The sequence below is a fragment of the Mirounga angustirostris genome, unplaced genomic scaffold (assembly GCF_029215605.1).
Source record: "Mirounga angustirostris isolate CCGP_5_RB_7025 unplaced genomic scaffold, mMirAng1.0.hap1 SCAF_16, whole genome shotgun sequence".
Taxonomy (NCBI): Eukaryota; Metazoa; Chordata; class Mammalia; order Carnivora; family Phocidae; genus Mirounga; species Mirounga angustirostris.
The window spans coordinates 47343917-47361980 of record NW_026991724.1 but is presented as its reverse complement, the minus strand read 5'-3'; the positions used below and the strand labels follow the sequence as shown (position 1 = coordinate 47361980).

Genomic DNA, 18064 nt, shown 5'->3' with positions numbered 1-18064 from the left:
TTGGGGAAGTTTAGATACAAGGGCTAGCGAAACTCCTCTATCCTCCTGGTTCCCATTTTAAGAATAGAATCTAGGTGTTTCATCGGGGACATGTGTTTAGATCCCGAAATTAGTACACACCGAGAGGACATCTAAATGTTCTAGGCAGCCACAGTCTTTCCCTGCGCCGCCCCCTCCACCCCGCCCCACACATCCTCCCAGGCGCAGCCCATGAAACGCGAAAAAACAGGCATAGACCGTCAAAGCCAAAGGATTTATTATAGGTACATACAGTGTGCGCCTGCCACACCGCCCCACATCCCCGGGCCCCAGCGGCTCCTCCAGGCGGCCATGGGGGCTGCCCACAACCCGGTTCCCCCACTCCCTAGGGAGGTGCTCCTGCCAGAAGCATGCAGGGGGGGGAGGGCTTCCCCTCGCCCCTCCCCTCACAAAGTGGCATTTACAGCTGGAGGGGGGAGGAGAGAGGAAGACAGTTTTGAGCTTTGACGCCCCTCCCATTAAAAGCCTTCGCGGATGCGGGGCGGGGGAGGAGGAGGTCGACGTTTTGCAAAAATAAACTCAGGAATTAACCGCATGGCTCTGAGACGGCGGAGTGTAGGGGCCAAGGCCCCCTCATTCCACCTTCCCAGACAGAGATCAAGGCAGCATTGGAAGTGAGGTAAAGGCGGGGAGGAGGCGTCCCCTCCCCACCCCCTAGCACCCTGGATGGTCCAGGGGACCTCACCAGCGGCCCCGTGCCCATCCCTAGGGCGGAGAGGGGGGGCAGGAATTATCGCCCCTTACCACCCCAGCTTCTTGGGGCAAGATCTGGAGATCCGGGCAGGGGGCTTGGCTCAGCTGGCCCCTTTACCCGCCCCCCCCAACTCAGTTATTGCATAAAAATAATGGAGCCCCAGCACCTGGGGTGGGGTGGCGAGCAGGAAGGGGCCGAGATATGGCTATAGGGGCAGCAATCCCCCCACCACTTCCTGGAGTGCAGAAGTCCCCTCCTTTCCAGTGCCCATCTTGGCGCGTCCGCAGTGGCGGTGGAACCAGGGGCTCCCGCCCCTGCGGAAGAGAAAGTGTCTTTGTGCCCATAGTGCGGAGAGAAGGGGCGGGGATGTGTGTCAGGCCCAGGGGCTGGGAAGTCACTTCCGGCGCCCGCTGGCCCTGCGCTCCCCCGCCTCTCGCTTGGGGTTGCCCTCGTCTGTAGAGGACGTGGTGGGTAGTGTCTGTCCCCAGCGGGCGATCTCCGCGTGTTCTCCCACGGAAGCGGCCACAGCCTCCAGCCAGCCGTTCATCTCCTCCTGGAGAGAGAAACAGGGCACAGAGTCCGGATTTGGAAGAAGAGAGGCTGTGTAAGAGATGAGCCTGCAACTGGACTGCCCTCTGAAGTTCAGCTTCCCGATCTTAAATGGGTTAATAATAATAATGCAAACAGTTACATAGCCCTTAGTATGTTCCAAGCTCTGTTCTAAGTGCTTCTTCGGGTTAGTTCACTTAGTCCTATGCAACAGGATTATATCAAATTCCCACTATAGAGATAAACAACAACAAAAAACCAGTAACATCAGCAGACGTTTATAGAGCACTGACATTCACCAGGCCACGGAAGTGGCTCTGTATGTATCAACTTACTTACTTCTCACAAGAACTCTAGAATGGAAAACTATTTTTATCCCCATTTTGAAAATAAGACATGGAGAGAATACAGGCCTACTCCAGAGCCTCTTGTAAGGATGAATGAGATAACAAGCATTATTTTCAACATCTCTTTAAACCCCCACCACGCCTGCTTCTCCTCCCCGACCCCTCCCCTTAGCCCCAGTCCAAGGTTCACCCTCAGCCACCCCCTCTCCTCCCACAGGCCAGCTGGGGTCCAGCCTTGTACTTTCCCACGTGGGTCCCTGTCCTGGTTGCCTCCTGGGCTCCACACCTCCCCTCTTCGTCCCCCCAGTCTACCCTGCACATTGTTGCCAAAGGATCTTTCTTACACATCGCTGTAATCTCCAGCACCCCCAATCTTGCTCAAAAGTCTGCCATGGCTCCCCAGTGCCTTCAGGACAAACTCCAACCTCCTCCAAATGGCCCACAGCGCTCTGAGATCCAGCCCCTGGGAACCTTTCTGGGATCCTTCCTCCTTGAACCCTCCACCAGCACAGTTAATGTTTTGCGTTTCCACACCTCTGGTTCTCTGCACTTGGCAGTTCTCTCTGCCTCTATCATCCCTTTTTAGCTAACTCCCACCTCTTATCTTTCCAGTGTCATCCCAGAGGCCAAGGCAAGGAGGTTGGACATTGTCCTGGGGCCTCCAGGCAGCCCTCCTGATCCCTGCCCCTCCTCCCCTCCCCCCCCATAAGTTAGGAACTTCCTCTGTGATCTCACGCCAGTGGGCTTTCCCATCACAGCCTGGTGACTCTGGCTTGTGTTTCTGGCTCACAGCTCCACCGCTCTGGGCCAGGAACCAGCTAGCCAGGTAATTCTTGAGGTCCGGACAGGGGAGAGAAAGGACCAGATCTCACCTCATCTTTAGCCTGGAGCAAAAACTCGCTGCCATCCTGGGTCCTGTAGGAGGGGACACAGGACTTGGGGAATCTGGGGCAGGGGCCCGGCCCACCCGTCCACCAACAAGCCTCCAGGGGAGCAGGGTATTGCTGGGAGGGGGAAGTTGGGCCTAGGATCCCTCCCTCTTGCCCATTGGGGGGCTCACTGGAGCTTGAAGACGTGCTTCTTTTTCTTGTAGTCACTAGCCACCTCGCTGGTGGCCTTGTGCAGGCTGAGCAGTGGCTCCCCGCCGTGTGTGCCCCCAGACGCCGGGCCCTTGGCGTCCTTGTAGAAGCCCAGCTCCCCCTTGCTGAGCACGCAGTACAGGCTCACCCACGACCTGGGGCGACGATATGGGGCTCAAGGCAGAGTCATAGCACTCTGCCTGGGAACTCTTCATTAACACCCTTCATGGCTGAAAAGGCCTGACCCTTCCTTCCTCTGGGCCTTTGTCCTAGTTGGGCCCTATGTCTGGGGTGCTCTTCCTTAATGGCTGTTCCTGAGCTGAGGGGAGAATCTAAGACTCTCGGTTCCAAGCCTGCTGGGGTTGCCCTTCCATATCCCCCTACCCCTTGCTCAATTTCCTGAAGGCAAGACTTAAGCGGTCTTCTACATAAGCCTTTGCTTGGGCATATTCCTTGCCCCTCCTCCACCCACCATGGAATCCCCTGAAAGGAGATCTGTTGGTCCAGTGTCTTCCTATCTCCCCATTCAGCCAAAGCCTCAGTGGAGGAGGAAGTCTCTCAAGAGTGAAATACACCCTAGGTGCCCCTTTATTACCACCTTGGCCTCACCGCAAGGAAGAAAGACTGCCTCAAGGCAAAATCTCAACCTGTCTTGCCCATTTCACATAATATCTTGGGTCTAGGCCTCACTCTGCTCATTGGCCAACGCTTCCCTTTTTGGCTCCACCTCTCCCCAGATTCTGCCTCCCAATTGGAGCAATTGGACAACCATGAGCCTCACTCCAAGAGTAAGCACATCACTCTTTGGACCCCTATATGTGCCCCCCACCTCAGACCTCGGGCTCGGGCTCTGCCCTTTTTCGGACCTCTCCCGCCCACCCCAGCAACAATTTGAAACCCGGAGGACCCACCCCATTCATTGGTTGCATGACCTCTCCACGCTCCACCTCACAAGCCACTGGAACCCTGTAGACCGGACCCCATGTCCAACTGGCTCTTAGCTCTAGTTAACTCCTGAACTGATTGCTATGAGTTTGGATTTGCAACTTATTTGCACTCGGAACATTTTCTTCCGACCCGGCTCCCACCTAAGCGCCACCCCCTCGCCCAATGGACACACTAAGTTTAGGTCCCGCTCCTCCAGTTTACAGATTTGAGTCTTTGATGTTAAACCCCGCCCCTTTTCAGGTCCCGCCTACTCCCGCCACCCGTTGGATTCCCTGAAATTTAGTACCACCCCCCCCTCCTCAGGCCCCAGCTATTCACTTATTGGATACTCTGAGCTTGGAACCCGCCTTCCAAAACCCCGCCCACACGCTCACCGGTTGGACGACTTGCGGTTAGCGTCGAGCTCGCGCTTGCGCAGCAGGAAGCCCTCGTGCTGCACTGTGTGAGTGGGCGGTGGCGGAGGCGCGGGGGCGGAGCCGCCCTGGGCCGGGGCGGAGCGCGAGCGCCGGCTTCCCCCGCCCTCACCACCCTCTCTGGGCCGCGGCCGCCGTCGCGGCTTGGGCCGGTCCCGCGCCCGCGGCCGGTCCGGCCGAGGTGTCCGCTCGGGCGGCTCAAGCCCGTTGGGCAGGCGGCCTGGGGGAAGCTCGCGAGGCTGAGGCAGCGACGGCTGTGTGAAGGGAGGGGGGGAGAGGGGTGCTGTCCATAGGGGGGCTGTTGGGGCCATCTGTCTGGGGGACTCACGGGTCTGGGGGTCCCATCTGTCTTGGAGGCGAGTATGGGGGGACCTCAGGGCTGGAGGCTTAACTTTTAGGGGCCCCATCGGTGTTGGGAGTGAGACTGTCAGGATTCCTAGGTTTGGAATCGCTCTCGATCTTGGGGAGGAAAGCGCTAGCTCTACGGAGGTGGGGGTGCAGGCAGGTTGGTGTCCGAACTGTTGTAGGAGGAATCTGGGACTTCTGTGTGTGTGTGTCTGTCTGTCTGTGAGGATATCTGAGACCCCAGGACAGATGTGGGAAGAGTGTGGAGTCTGTGTGTAGAGGGGGTAGGAGTCTCCTTAGGCTGGTGGCCTTATCTTTCTAAAGGAGAAATTTTCAGATTGTGGGAGGCATCTGGGGGACCTCTCCAGCATCCCCTGAGAGTTTCTACAGGGTTCAGATCCGGGGGAAGCAGGGCTGGGCATTGGTGTTTCTGGGTCCTGGTTCCTGCTCCTGAGGAGAGGGTTCCCCATACCCCCACCCATTCTGAGGCTCAACTTACCCCAACAGGGAGCCCTGGGCCTGCTTCTTTCTCCTGCAGCTGCTCCACAATGTCAGCCAGGGTGGCCTTCCTGGGAGGGGGAGGCCGAAAGACCCAATGGAACTGGGGTGCCCTCTCCCAGGGACCAGCCTGGTTGGCTGGAGGAGCCTCCACCTCTTAGCCTGAGATGTCAGGTCCCTGTCCACTTCTGCAGTTGCCTTTCTGAGATGCATGCCTTACACACCATAGGTACTTGGGACATGACATGTCTGCTGAATGGAGGACAGAACCTTTCCTTTGAGTTTTAACCAGAGAAAAATGCAGACTGGTGCCTTCAAGCCTTTGAACATTATACTGCCTTTTTCCACCCACCCCCTGAGCTCCCAAACCCCCTGGACTTGCCCTATCCTGGCCCCGATCATTCTGGGTCATCACTATCAAGTGACAAGTCTGTTTCCCCCGCTGGACTGGGATCTCCATGAAAGCAGGGCTGAGGCTGGTTTGGTCACTGCTGTCCCTAGCACAAACCACACATGAATGGGGACTCAGCAACTGTTCATGATATACAAAATTAAAAAGGAGTCAAGAAGTCATTGTCTCCAAACCTATTTGAACCAAGGCCTCTTTCTGGGGATGCAGCTGATTGGATCAATCTGCTCCTCACACTCTGGTTAACACTGAGGTCTGCAAGGCCTGGGTTCCAGTCCTGCTTCATCCAAACTGAGTGATTTGCCCTTTCTGAGCCTTAGGGTCCCCATCCACAAAATGGAGATGACAGAAGCCTCCTGGGTTTATAAGGTTGAGACTGCGATAAAGGGTCTTACATCTGATCAGGGAGAAGATGGTTCCACCACTAGCCCAGTAGAGAAACTGCGGGACAGAGGGGACAAAATTCCTGCCCAGGCCACCTAGCTGTGGGACAAGAGGTACCTCTCCTAACCTCTTTCAGCCCCAGCTTACCCCTCTGCAAAACGGGTACCAGGACAGTATCTTAAGCAGTTCTGAGCCTTGGACGCCCTCCCCACTGGGCCTGCGTGGCTCCAGGAACTCTTTGCGTCCCCTTTCCCTCACTCCCCGGGCACACGGGGGCCTCACCCCTTGGCCAGCTCTCCTCTGGTCGGCGTCTCCTGTTCGCTGGACTCCTGCCTCTCCAACCGCCGCTCCCGCCGCTCGCGCCGCCGCTCCATCTGCTCGTAGCGGCCCAGGGTGAGGCTATGTGCCGCCTCGTGCTCCGCAGACTCCTGCCGCTCTGCCCGCCGCCTCCGCGCAGCCTCCTCGGATTGATCGGCCGATTCCTGCCGCTCCGGTCGCCGCCTCCTGGGCAGCTCCTCCGTGCGGTCAGCTGACTCCTGGCGCTCTGGCCGCGGCCGGACTTGCTCCGCTGCCGCGAGGGCCCCGGGGGTCTCCGCCGCATCCTCTGGTGCGGCCGGCGGGGCCGGGGGCTCCACCCTCCCCGGGATCTCCGGCAGCCGGTCGATGCGCGGCTGGAGGCGCTCGGGCTTGAGCTCCTGGCGCACGTACCCCACCCGGGTCCGCACCTCCGCCGACAGTGTGTCCGAGGCCCGGCGAGCCAGGGGCTCCAAGCCCCTCTCATAGCCCCCTGGCCGCAGGAGGGGCGCTGCCTTGGCCGCCAGTTCCGTGGGGTCTCCAAAGAACTTGCGCCCCAGCAGGGGCGTGGGGGGCTGCTTGCTCTGTTCCGCCTTGAGTTTCTCTATCTGGGAACGGAGGGGCCAGGGTCAGGTAGAGGGGCGTGTGTGTGTGGGGGGGGGGTCTGGGAAGACGCCTCTGGGTCGTCTGCCTCCCCCGCTCAGTTTAGTAGTTTCTATTATTGAAAAAGCAAGGTTGTGCAGGCCTGAGCCCATGCTTTCCCCTGCTGGAAACTTACTTCCTATTTTCCTTGGCATTTAGTGTTCTTTTAAGAATAGGCTAAATCATCACTTTCTCTAGGTGCCTTTCTGACCCCCATTGCCTCCTTCCTGAATGTCCCCCCAACCCAGGACCTCTCTCCTCATTCTTCAAGTCTCAGATCAGAGCCCCCTAAGCCAGGACAAGCGCTTCTGGGCTCCCCCACAGCCCCTTGTGTTTCCCTCATCCTAGCCCTGGGCTGTCACTGTCTGGTGACAGGGCTGTTCCCTTTTCCCCCACTGGACTGGGAGCCCAGTAAGGATCAGTCTCAACACAGTGCTGAGTCTGTCTGTCTCACACAGAGGGCTGGGTGTGGGGGTGGCTGGGGCAGGGTCTGGGGTGCTGACCGTGGTCAGGCGCCGCAGGGAGCTGAACCTTTCTTCCCAGGCGGCAGCCGCTTTGCGGAATGCCTCGTGTCTCCGGATAAGCTGCTCCACCTCGTCCACGCTGCTGCCCAGCTCCCGGCTCTGCAGGACCGGCTCTTGGGCGGTCAGCCAGGCATCGGCCACCACGGCCTCCTGGGCAAATTGGTGCACTTCCAGCACTGAGGGGAGACACTGGGGGTAAGAGTGATGGGGGCGGCACCTGCAGGCCCTTCACAGGGCGCTGGCTGTTTTCTCTGGCCCTCCACGCCCTCCGGCTTCCTGTCTCCCAGCCCTGACCACTCTGAGGGGGGCTGGGCGTATCTCTGAGGGCCCCGGCTTCTCCCCTAGGTGTCTGCCACCAGGATTCAATGGCAAGGCAGTCCTCCTGTCCACCCTCCCAGGCCTTCATGTTTGGTGCAGGGCACCTGCATGCTGCGTCACCCTCCGGGCCTTTCTAAACACGCGGGAGCGCGTCCCTGTGCCCTTGAGCCCCGTGTGTCTGGGCCACCACTCACTCTGCTGCAGCCATTCCCAATGGCGGTCCCACTTGTCTGACACCTCTTCCTTCCTGGTTCCCAGCCTGTCCAGCTGTGCCTGGATCTGGGAGTGGCGCACGGGTAGGAAAGGCGTCAAGGGCGGCTCCCACCGCAGTGGGCACGGAGGGCAGAGGGGGACCCCCGGCGGTGCCCCTTCCCACCTCATCAGCCATGGCACTCTTGTTGAGCAGCAGAGAGCGCCCCAGCTCCTGGCAGGCTGTCAGCTCGGGCACCCGGGCCTCCAGCTCCGTCTTCAGGCCCTGGTGGTAGTTCATGAGCACCTCTACTGACGACACGTCCCTACGGTGGTGGCCAGGGGTGGGAATCTGAGTCTCAGGTAGCCGCCCTGACAGATGCAACTCCCGAGGAGCCCCAATTCCTGAGCATCTTGGGACATGACACCCACCTTCTCAGACCAGGCTCTGAGGGCCCAAGTTTCTTCACTGACTCAGTGATTCCAACTTTTTCCAAGGTGCTAGAATGTCACACTTTGATGATTCTAGCCTCAGATTTCAAGGTCCATTTTTTTTTCCTAATTTTTTTTTAAAGCCATATGTCTGAAGGCTCCACTAGTCAGTGATCTGAACATTCTACGTCTGTGCTATCCAAATGGTAGGTAGCCACGAGACATGGGTAAGCAACACAGCACTTGAAATGTGGCTAGTCTGAACTAGTGTGGAAATGTAAAGTACACACCATATTTTGAGGACGGTAAAATATCTCGATACTTTTATTTTTAAAAAATATTTAAAATTTTTTTTTAAAGTAAACTCTACCCCCAACGGGGGGCTTGAACTCATGACTCCAAGATCAAGAGTCACATGCTCTACCGACTGAGCCGGCCAGGCGCCCCTCAGTAATTTTAATTTTGACTACATGTTGAAGTGATAATATTTGGGGCATACAGGGTTAAACAAAATGAATTACTAAAATTAATTTTCACTTGCTTCTTTGTACTTTTTTTGATGCCGTTACAAGAAAATCTTAAATTCTGTATGTGGCTCACATTTATGGCTTGCATTATATAACCATTGGACTGTTCTCAGCTATCATATGTCCGAAACAAATCCCAAATTTCTGAAGGTCCCACTAGGCAGCAAGTATCACCTTATAAGACCTAATACATCCAAACTTTTTTCTTTTCCTTTGGTCCAAACTTATTTCTGAAGGTCCCGCCTTATAATGATGCCTACCTATGACTTGGTATGTCTAGAATGATCTCTCTGATTCTCTCCTATTTCCTAAAAGTGTCCTCCCCTGAAGTTCTCCATCTCAGTAAATTCACCCATCATACATCCATAACTCCTCTTTTTTTTTTTCTCTCAGCTCCTGAAGCTAATCCATCAGTCACACTGGACATTTATAACTTTAAAACACCCTGCAAAATGATGTGAAACCTGAGATTTTGTTTTAAAAGAACTCAGTGAGGGGTGCTTGGGTGGCTCAGTTGGTTAAGCGACTGCCTTCAGCTCAGGTCATGATCATGGAGTCCCAGGATCGAGTCCTACATCAGGCTCCCTGCTCAGCAGGGAATCTGCTTCTCCCTCTGACCCTCCCCCTTCTCATGCTCTCTCTCTTTCTCTCTCTCTCTCTCTCAAATAAATAAAAATCTTTAAAAAATAAAAGAAAAGAACTCAGTGAGGGGTGCCTGGGTGGCTCAGTCATTAAGCGTCTGCCTTTGGCTCAGGTCATGATCCTACAGTCCTGGGATCGAGCCCCACATCCGGCTCCCTGCTCTGCGGGAAGCCTGCTTCTCCCTCTCCCACTCCCCCTGTTTGTGTTCCCTCTCTTGCTGTGTCTCTCTCTGTCAAATAAATAAATAAAATCTTAAAAAAAAAAAACTCAGCAAGGGGTGGTGGGGGAGTCGGGAAGCGGGGAGCATACAGATGAAAGAGGATGGGCCAGATGTTGATGGCTGTTTACTCTCCACATGGGGGGGGGTCACTAACTGTTACTGCTACTTCTGGGTATATTTGAAATTTTTCGTAATGAAAAGATGTTAATCCCTAAGATAAATCACTTCTCCCCATCTCTACAACCATCACACTAGACCAAGCCACCCCCACCTCTCACCTGGATATAGCAGCGGCCTCCTGGTCCACCTATTTCTACCCTTTGCTCTCCTTACTCTTTGCCACAGGGCATCTGGAGTGACCTTCCGCTAACTCCCCCACCTCACTCACTCCGTCCAGCCATAATGATGGTCTGGCTCTTCCTCAAACACGCATGACCACAATCTACCTCAGGGTCTTTGCACTTGCTGATCCCTCCACCTGGAAAACCCTTCCCCCAAAACTTCACCCAACTCACCATCACTTCATTAGTGCCCACTACCCACTAGGTTAAGCCACAAATACAGTCCCACACGTCGCTGTCCCTATCCTGGCTGCAACCCATCCCACGGGGAGGGCAGTGGTGGGCAACTGGGAAGACCAGAAGGCAGGATGCCCTGCGCTCTGAGTCACCAAGGCCAGACCTGACAAGGGGTCCTAACACACATGAAGCATTTAGTACAGTGCCTGCCACCCAGGTGCCACCCAGTTATTGGCTATTGTGATTTGTCATGGGAAGGGGGCAGCTGATGGGCTGGAGGCGGCAGGTAGGAAGCTCGAGGGGGGAGGAGCGGCACCTGGGCTTGTCGGCTGCCCCGATCTGGCTGGCGATGCCATCCATCCAGGAGAGCAGGTCACGGGCCTGGCTGTGGAATCGCAGGGCATCGGCCGTGGAGCTGACATGCAGGCGGGCGTCCTCACAGGCGGTCAGCAGTTCCTTCCAGCCCTGCAGCACCTCCTGCTCCCGGCTGGCAATGGCCTCTGCGTGCTCCCCGGCATACACCGTCCGCAGCTGGGCTGCCCCCTCCTGGAGCTGCCGCACCTGCGGGGGATGCCAGGTCCAGCCCTGGGGCCCTCCATGGGGTCCAGGCTCTGCCCTTCTTCCCCCATCAGGGGGGTCCCTCCATGGGGTCCAGGTTCCGCCCTCCTTCAATCGGCTGGCTGGGTGCCAGGAACCCGCACCCTCATGATCCCACAACTGTGTCCCTCTTATCGCTACCTACCGCCCAATTTCCTTCAGAATGGCTACTCAGTTCCTATTGGGTCTCCTGCTCAATTTCTATTGGTTCTGCCACGTGAGTTCTAGCAGACCCACTGCTCACTCTCTACTGGTTCAACCGCCTGATTTCTTTTGGAGTGACCGCCCTCTTTCTATCAGATCCACCACCTAATCACTATCAATCTCTCTGCCTGATTCCTAACAGTCATCTGGATGGTTCACATAAAGATGACTGTCCTGTTTCTGCCGTCCGCTGGACCGGAAGCCCAATTTCCCTCGGCCGTGGGAGTTCTATTACGCCCACAGCCTCATTTTCATCTGATTTCTCAGATCCGCCTCCCAATTCCTGTCAGATCCACAGCCTGATTTCTATTAGCTCTGTTGCCGTGTCCATTACTTTCCACCCCCATCAAATTTCTTGCAGGAAAGTCATATGATTTCCATCAGAGACCTGCTATCTAATTTCTATCTGCCTCACCGCCAAATTTCTCTGAAGCCTCTGAAATTTCCTTTAGGCTCTCCATCTGGGTTTGGGTAAGATTCCCTTCACAGTTTCTAGGAGAACCCCTGCCCAGTCTCCACTGGAAACACTGTCTCATTTCTATCAGACATACTCCGCCACCTTTTCTGGACACTGTCTGACTTCTAGGCACCGTGCAATCAGTGGGTTTTCTACCTGCCCCATCATCTCGCTTCTGCCTGTTCCCTGGTCTGTTTTCACCTGCTCCACTGTCTAATTTCCACCCGCTCTACAGCCACATTTTTGCCTGCTCTGCTGCCCAACACACCTTGGCCACGCTGTCCAGGCCCTCCCACCTGCCCACCTGGGACACGAGGAGCTGCAGGTCATGCTCAAAGGCGCGCAGGGTCCGCTGCATGGAACTGGCGCTGGGTCTCGGCTCAGGCGGGGCGGTCAGGCGGGGCAGTCGCCTCCGCTTCTCCTCAATCTGTCCCTGAAGCTCTCGGGCATCGCTGAAGAACTTATGCAGCTCCCGAGAGGCAGCCAGCAGCTGGGCCCGAGTGCCCATAAGCTCCAGCAGCTCAGCCCAGGCCTCGTTCAGCCCGTCCTTCCACTCGGCCATGGTGGCCGCCGCCGTGTGGCCGCACTCAATCAGCTCATCCACCATCTGGTTCACGGCCGCCAGCCGCTCCCGCCCTGCAGTGCCCGTCTCATTGGCGAACTCTGAGAATTTCTCCTGCAGCACCTGCCCCCGGGAATACGGCATGGGCAAAGGTCCTGCGCACACAAGCCCCCTCCAGTCCATCTTGTAGCAGGTAAGAGTAACAATAATCATGCTGGCGATGACCGGCATGATGAAAAGTAATACCTAACCCTACAGGAGCACTTACTCTGTAGCGATCACAGCAACAACAAGCAAACAACCAGATGATAGCAACTAACACTTCCTCTGTTAGGCACTGTGTGTGCTGAGTATTGTCCTAAGCGCTTTACGCTAGGGCGACTCTTCGGGCTCACAGAAGAGCCAGGCGGTGGGGGCTGTTGTTATCCTCACATTACAGCTAGGGAAACCGAGGCCCGGAGAACCTTAGTAGCATACACAGTAGCCACCGGTACCCATAGTATTACCAACGACGCTCACCGTGACGTGCTCGAGGTCTTGGCCGAGCTCAGGCGAGCCAGCCACCACCTCCTTCTCGGCGATCCAGTGCTCGAGCTCGTCCACCTGGCGGCTGAGCTGGTACAGCCAGTATTGCTGCTCCAGGCCCACCCTGCGCTCCTCCCCCAGTTCTTTGAGCGCCACGTACAGACGGTCCACTTGAGACTGCCGCCGGCTGATCTGCTCGCTGATGGGGGACAGGGAGGGGCAGGGGCAGAGCCCCCTGAGACTTCCAGGACAGAGCTGTGACCCCCTGACACCCCCCTCTCGGGGCAAGGCTGTGTGTCCTCTGAACCTTCAGCCGGAGTAGTATCTGCTCAGACTCCTTCGCCGGGGCCTCTGTTTTCTGCAAGGCTTGGATTCAGTGAACCCAATACTTGCAGCTGAGCACTCCGGGAAAAACTTTGCTTCCCTAAGCTTGACAAGTTCACTGCTCCCTCTTCCCCCAGCCTCTCTGTGGTCCCTCTCCCCGCCCCTCCAGGGACCTGGGTGGGGCTGCTGACTCCCTACGTGGGTCCCCAGCCAACCCACCTCACCTCCAGGCCGTCTCCTGGCTCTGGAGGACAGAGGTCTAGCCCTGTGCCCTCTCTCAGGTCTCACCCCTAGCCCAGGACTCCCAGATATGGCCCCTACTCCTGGCCTCAGGGAGGCCCCATGCCTGGCCACCCGGGAGGTATCAGGCTATGCCCAATCACAGCACTCCGAGCTTTTCTGTCCTCCCAGACACTGGGTAGGAAGAGGACCCTTCCCTGTCCTGAGCTCTTCCTTCTCTCCTCAGTCTGAGACATCACCTCCCACCCCTACACTGAAATCCCAATACCCCTGGCCCCACCCTCTCAACCATCCCTGGGCATTGCCCCTCCATTCGCCGCCCCACCCACACGCTGAAATCCCAAGGCTCCAGCTCTTGGCAGTGAGCGCCCCTCCCACCCCAATGTCCACTTCGGGCTGTGTCCCAATTTCCAATAGTGAAGCTTCAGATCCTTCCGGATCATTCCTTAAGAACTGGCCCCGCCCCCCCGGCCCCAATCCCACCCCGCCCTCCCGCCCACCTGTCCGGGTGCCCCATCTCCAACAGCGCCCGGCACTGGCGCGACAGCTGTGCGATGCTTTCCTCGTAGTTCTCCACGCCCTGTTCCAGCTGCAGGTGCTTCTTGAGCAGCTGCAGGGTGCTCTGTTCGTCCTGGGGGCACATGGCGCCCGCGATGAGGCGGCAGCGGCCGGCCCCGGGCTCCAGCGCCCCCCGGCCCCCCCCACCCCCCGGCCCGGGCGCACCTTGCCCTTGTCCTCACTCATCATGAGCAGCTCCTGCTCGCCCAGCCACGCCTCCACCTCGGCCACGTCGAAGTAGTACTGCTCCACCTGGAAGGCGGCGTCCAGCACCTGCTGCCGCCGCTCGGCCGCCTCCCGCAGTCCGGCCCAAGCGCCCTGCAGCTGCTCCTGGCCGTGGCGCACGGCCTCCGCCTCCGGGCTGCGCAGCGATGCCAGCGCGCCCGCGCGCTCCAGCACCTCCTCCAGCCGCGGCCCGTGCGCCTGGATCTCCCGCCGCAGGCCCTGGGGGCGGGAGGTGGGGGTGGGGGTGGAGAGGGGCGCTCCAAGGCCCGGCGGGGGGCCTCGGGCGCCTCGGAGACTCGCACAGCCCACCGACGTAATCAGAAGCCGCCGCAGATCGCCCCCCGCCCCCCGCCTTAGGCACCGCTTAGGCAGTTTGCCGTTCCTCGCTCGCTCACACCCCCATGTTGCCGGTGGGAAAACGGGCACCGAGAGGCGCAGTTCATCGCCGGGGAACAAGCAGTTAGTAAGGGGGCCACACAGGACACAGGCTCCCGACACTGTACTCTCAACCAAGACGCCTGGTGGTGTAAGATACCCCCTAATGGCCGAAACAGGCTGAGAATCAGGCTGCTGGGGGCAGTGGGTGTAGAACTCACGTGCAGTGAGGTGTGCACATCTTCTGGGTACAGGTCAACATATTTACACGTGGGTACGCCGCGTATCCAGGGCAGGATATGGAACACTTCCATCAGCCCCGAGGGTTCCCTCAACCAGCTCTGTGGTTGGTGCACACCTTACTTAGCTTCTCCTGTGCCTCAGTTTCCTCGACTTGCAAATGGAGGTGATAATAGGTGACCCTGAGCGCCTGCCACCTGCCAGGCACTTGGCTAAGCAAGGGCTTTGCAGGATGTGGCCACTCATCCAGTCCTCGCTGCAGCTCCAGTTCTCTGTCTCACTTTACAGACGGGGAAACTGAGGCACGGAGAGGTTGGGGAACTTGCCAACTTCCCATGGCTGGGGGTGGCGTGCTTAATGTCCACCTCGTGGGGCTGTTGTACCCTGGAGCACTCAGAACTGTGCCCGGCACGTAGTAGGTGCTCAGTCAATACGATAATACAGTAACTAACTGTATTATATAATAGTTATATATATTATAATATATATATTATATAATACAATATATAATACAGTAACTGCTGTTACTCTTCTGGCTCCGGGCCATCCGGGGCATCCAGTGCTCCTGTGCACGCACAGTGGAGCTCCCCCAGGGTTAAGCATGAACTGCACTTGATTGCTTCCCTCAACCGTGAAAAGGATGGGCCAGTTCTACTTGTCCCCAACACTGTCAACAGTCGAGTGTTTTCTGGTGTGCCTGGGTGGCTCAGTCTGTTAAGCGTCTGCCTTCCACTCAGGTCATGACCTCAGGGTCCTGGGATCAAGTCCATACTCAGCGCGGAGTCTGCTTGTCCTTCTCCTTCTGCCCCTCTCCGCCCCCCTGCTCGTGCGCATGCGCATGCACTCTCTCTCTCAAATAAATACATAAAATTTAAAAAAATACAGCCAAGAGTGTTTTCATCAGAATAGAAAAGCGAAAGCTAAAAAACCCCCTCCAGCCTCTTAAAGAACTCCAGCTAGGGCAGCATGGTCAAAAACCTTTGAGAATCATTTGTAAGCCCACCTCCCCACCATCCTTCAGTGCCCATTCTCCCAACTCATATTTTTTGGTAAAGGGGAGTAATGAGAATACCCATCTGATAGGGTTATTGTGGGGATTAAATTTAAAAAGCCTACGTACAACCTCCTATGACCGTACCTGGCACACAGTAAGTCTTCAGTCAACGTGTAATTAGTAGTAGTAGTAGTAGTATTCCTCTCTCATGTGTCTTACACTGGGCTTCGGTGAAGGAGTTGCTTTGTCCAGAAAGTTCCTCTGCTAAGTGATTTGAAAACCACTGCTCTAGAGCAGCTCTACTTGTTTAGATGTGGAACTGAGGCCCAGGAGGTGAACAGAGATCCAGAGATCTTAGGGGCTCAAGAGCTCCCCCACCATGAGTAAAGTGGACACCATTAGGAGTCTGCACTGTTTCGCTGATCATCTCTGTCCTTTCTCCCTATGGGTGCTTTGAGTTCCTACTTGTTGTTGCTTTTCTTTTTCCTTGTCCAATAAGCCATTCGCCTTACTGTTACTCATGGCACCCTGACTTTCCTCTGGGGAACCCCCTTGTCTCCCTTCTCAGCCCATGTAATTAAGTGAAGGCTGACTCCATCTGCAGGTTCCAATAGTGGGCCCTGAGTCCAGACCAGGCCAACAGAACAGTTTAAATCCCTGGCCACCATGATTAGTTAGGGATGGGCACGTGATTCAAGCTGAGCCAATGAGAGTTATCCCTGGGACTTGCTGAAATTATTGAGAAAGAGAAATTCTCTTCTCTCAAGTGGAATGTACACTTGAATCTGTTGGAGGTCTTTTACCATCAGGAGAGGAGAGAGTTGGCCTGAGAACAAAGTTAACACAGAAACACACACACACACACACACACACACAATGGAGTTATGAGATTCATGACATCATGGAAGTACCTGGATGCATCTATACCTGCTGTCCACACTCTTCTCAATCACAACAGCCAACAAATTTTGGCTTTAACCACTTTGAGCTGTTTTCTCTCACGTGTTTCCAAATGTGTCCTACCCCACATCCTCACCCTAGCTCTGCTCACCTGGTTCTTTTTGATGTACTGCTGGACAGCCTGCAAACCACTGCCTCGCTCCGTCTGCATGGCCAGTGGCAGTCGCTCCTGGACCCATGCCTGGGGAGGATGCAGGGAGCAAGTCAAGGGGAGAATGCACCCAAGGACCCCTGCACCCCAATTAAACTGTAAGCCACCTTTATAGGATCTAAGACCCTTCCTCACCAAAGAACCTGGTCACCTCTCTTCAGCCTCCTCTCTCGCTGCACTGTTTTGCTGTCTGCACTCAAGCCAGGTTCAGGCTTACTTACCTCTGTCCTTGGCACGGGCAGGTCTTGCGTCCTGCAATTCCCTCAGCAGGATCATGGGGACTCTTCCTTCATGTCCCAACTCAAGACATCCCCTTCTCTAGGAAATCCTCCCTGACTTTGGACCTTGGCCAGTTGCCTCCTCTGAGCTCCCACAGCCTCCTAAACTCCCTCATCACAGCCCTAATCACCCTGGGTTATCACTGGAGATAAGTCCATTTTCCCCTTTGGACTCTTGAGCCCTCTATGGGCAGGAATGGGGTCTGTCTTGGTCCCCCCTGTGACCCCAGCATCATCCAAGTACAGAGCTAGGCCCATAAGGATCAAGCGAATGAGCAAATCAGTGAGAAAGAATGAATGAGCAAATCAGGAAGCCAGTGACTGGATTAGGAAATGAATGAATGAAGGGCGAGTGAATAAATGAATAGCAATAAATCAGTGGAGGAAGGAATAAAGATGAGTCAATGAATAACTAAATGGCTTCATGAATAAATCAATGAATGAATGAAAGTGAGTAAATGCGAAAAAGCGAAGGAATGAATGAGTGGATAAGTGAACGAGTGAATGAGTACGGGAAGGCCTGGACGACTGAGTCTAGCAGCAGGTCAGTGGGAAGGTCTCCCAGCCAGCTCCGCCCTTGAACTCGCCAAGGTCCCACGGCCCCGCCCCCACTCCCAACCTCCACGCCCCCGCCGGCCCGCCGGCTCTCCCGTGGCCTCCCATCCCGCCCCAGCCGCGCAACCATCTCCTCCCCGTTACCCCGGCCCGCCCCAGTCCCCGCGCCGGTCCTCACCAGCTCGTCGTCGAGGTCGTGCGCCACCTGGTGCAGCTCCTTAGAGGCGAGCAGCAGGCGGCGGCGCTCCTGCAACGGCTCGAGCAGGCGCACCAGGCGCTCGCCCACCGCGTTCTGCCGCTCGCCCACCAGCTCCTTGCTGGCCGGCTCCAGTGGCAGGGCGGCGGTCTGCGCCTGCAACTCTCCCACCTCGCGGTACCACTCCTCCACCTGCGACTCCATCGACTGTGGGGACAGGGGCAGAGTCAACAGGCTCCACCCTCCCTCCCAATCCGCTGTGGCTCCCCAGTACCTTTATGGTGACAGCCAAACCCTTCCGCAAGGGGTTCACTCGGCCCCTGCTCAATCCCCTCCGGAAGCGCTAGGCTCCTCACTGATAACCGCCACACACTACACTAGTTCCTGCCTCAGGGCCTTTGCCTTTGTTATTCCCTCTAACAGGCATGCTCTTCCTTGTCAATTAGATTTCAGCTCAAACATTACCTTCTAAAAGAGGCTTACCTGGCCCCCTGAGCGGCCCCCTGAGCGGCCCATTCACTCATTCATTCTCAGAACCAGCCTTCAAATTTGGTGATATCCCCCTTTTACAAAGGTGGAAACTGAAGCCCAGAGAAGTTAGGTAATTTGTCC

The 18064-nt window shown here is 56.4% G+C and overlaps 1 protein-coding gene across 1 annotated transcript in view; it reads right to left on the bottom strand.

Moving 5' to 3' along the window:
* Positions 1 to 244: 244 nt before the first annotated feature.
* Positions 245 to 18064, bottom strand: part of SPTBN4 (spectrin beta, non-erythrocytic 4) — a 71427-nt gene continuing 53607 nt past the window's right edge. The window contains exons 20-35 of the mRNA XM_045891556.3: positions 17435 to 17659; positions 16364 to 16453; positions 13644 to 13922; positions 13421 to 13551; positions 12351 to 12555; positions 11574 to 11954; positions 10328 to 10572; positions 7860 to 7998; positions 7678 to 7762; positions 7145 to 7341; positions 5988 to 6607; positions 4914 to 4983; positions 4031 to 4323; positions 2690 to 2863; positions 2502 to 2544; positions 245 to 1286 (exon numbers count right to left, since the gene is read on the bottom strand). Of these exons, the coding sequence (XP_045747512.1) occupies positions 1128 to 1286; positions 2502 to 2544; positions 2690 to 2863; positions 4031 to 4323; positions 4914 to 4983; positions 5988 to 6607; positions 7145 to 7341; positions 7678 to 7762; positions 7860 to 7998; positions 10328 to 10572; positions 11574 to 11954; positions 12351 to 12555; positions 13421 to 13551; positions 13644 to 13922; positions 16364 to 16453; positions 17435 to 17659 (3336 nt within the window). The 3' untranslated portion in view covers positions 245 to 1127. The remainder of the gene's footprint in view (positions 1287 to 2501; positions 2545 to 2689; positions 2864 to 4030; positions 4324 to 4913; positions 4984 to 5987; positions 6608 to 7144; positions 7342 to 7677; positions 7763 to 7859; positions 7999 to 10327; positions 10573 to 11573; positions 11955 to 12350; positions 12556 to 13420; positions 13552 to 13643; positions 13923 to 16363; positions 16454 to 17434; positions 17660 to 18064) is intronic.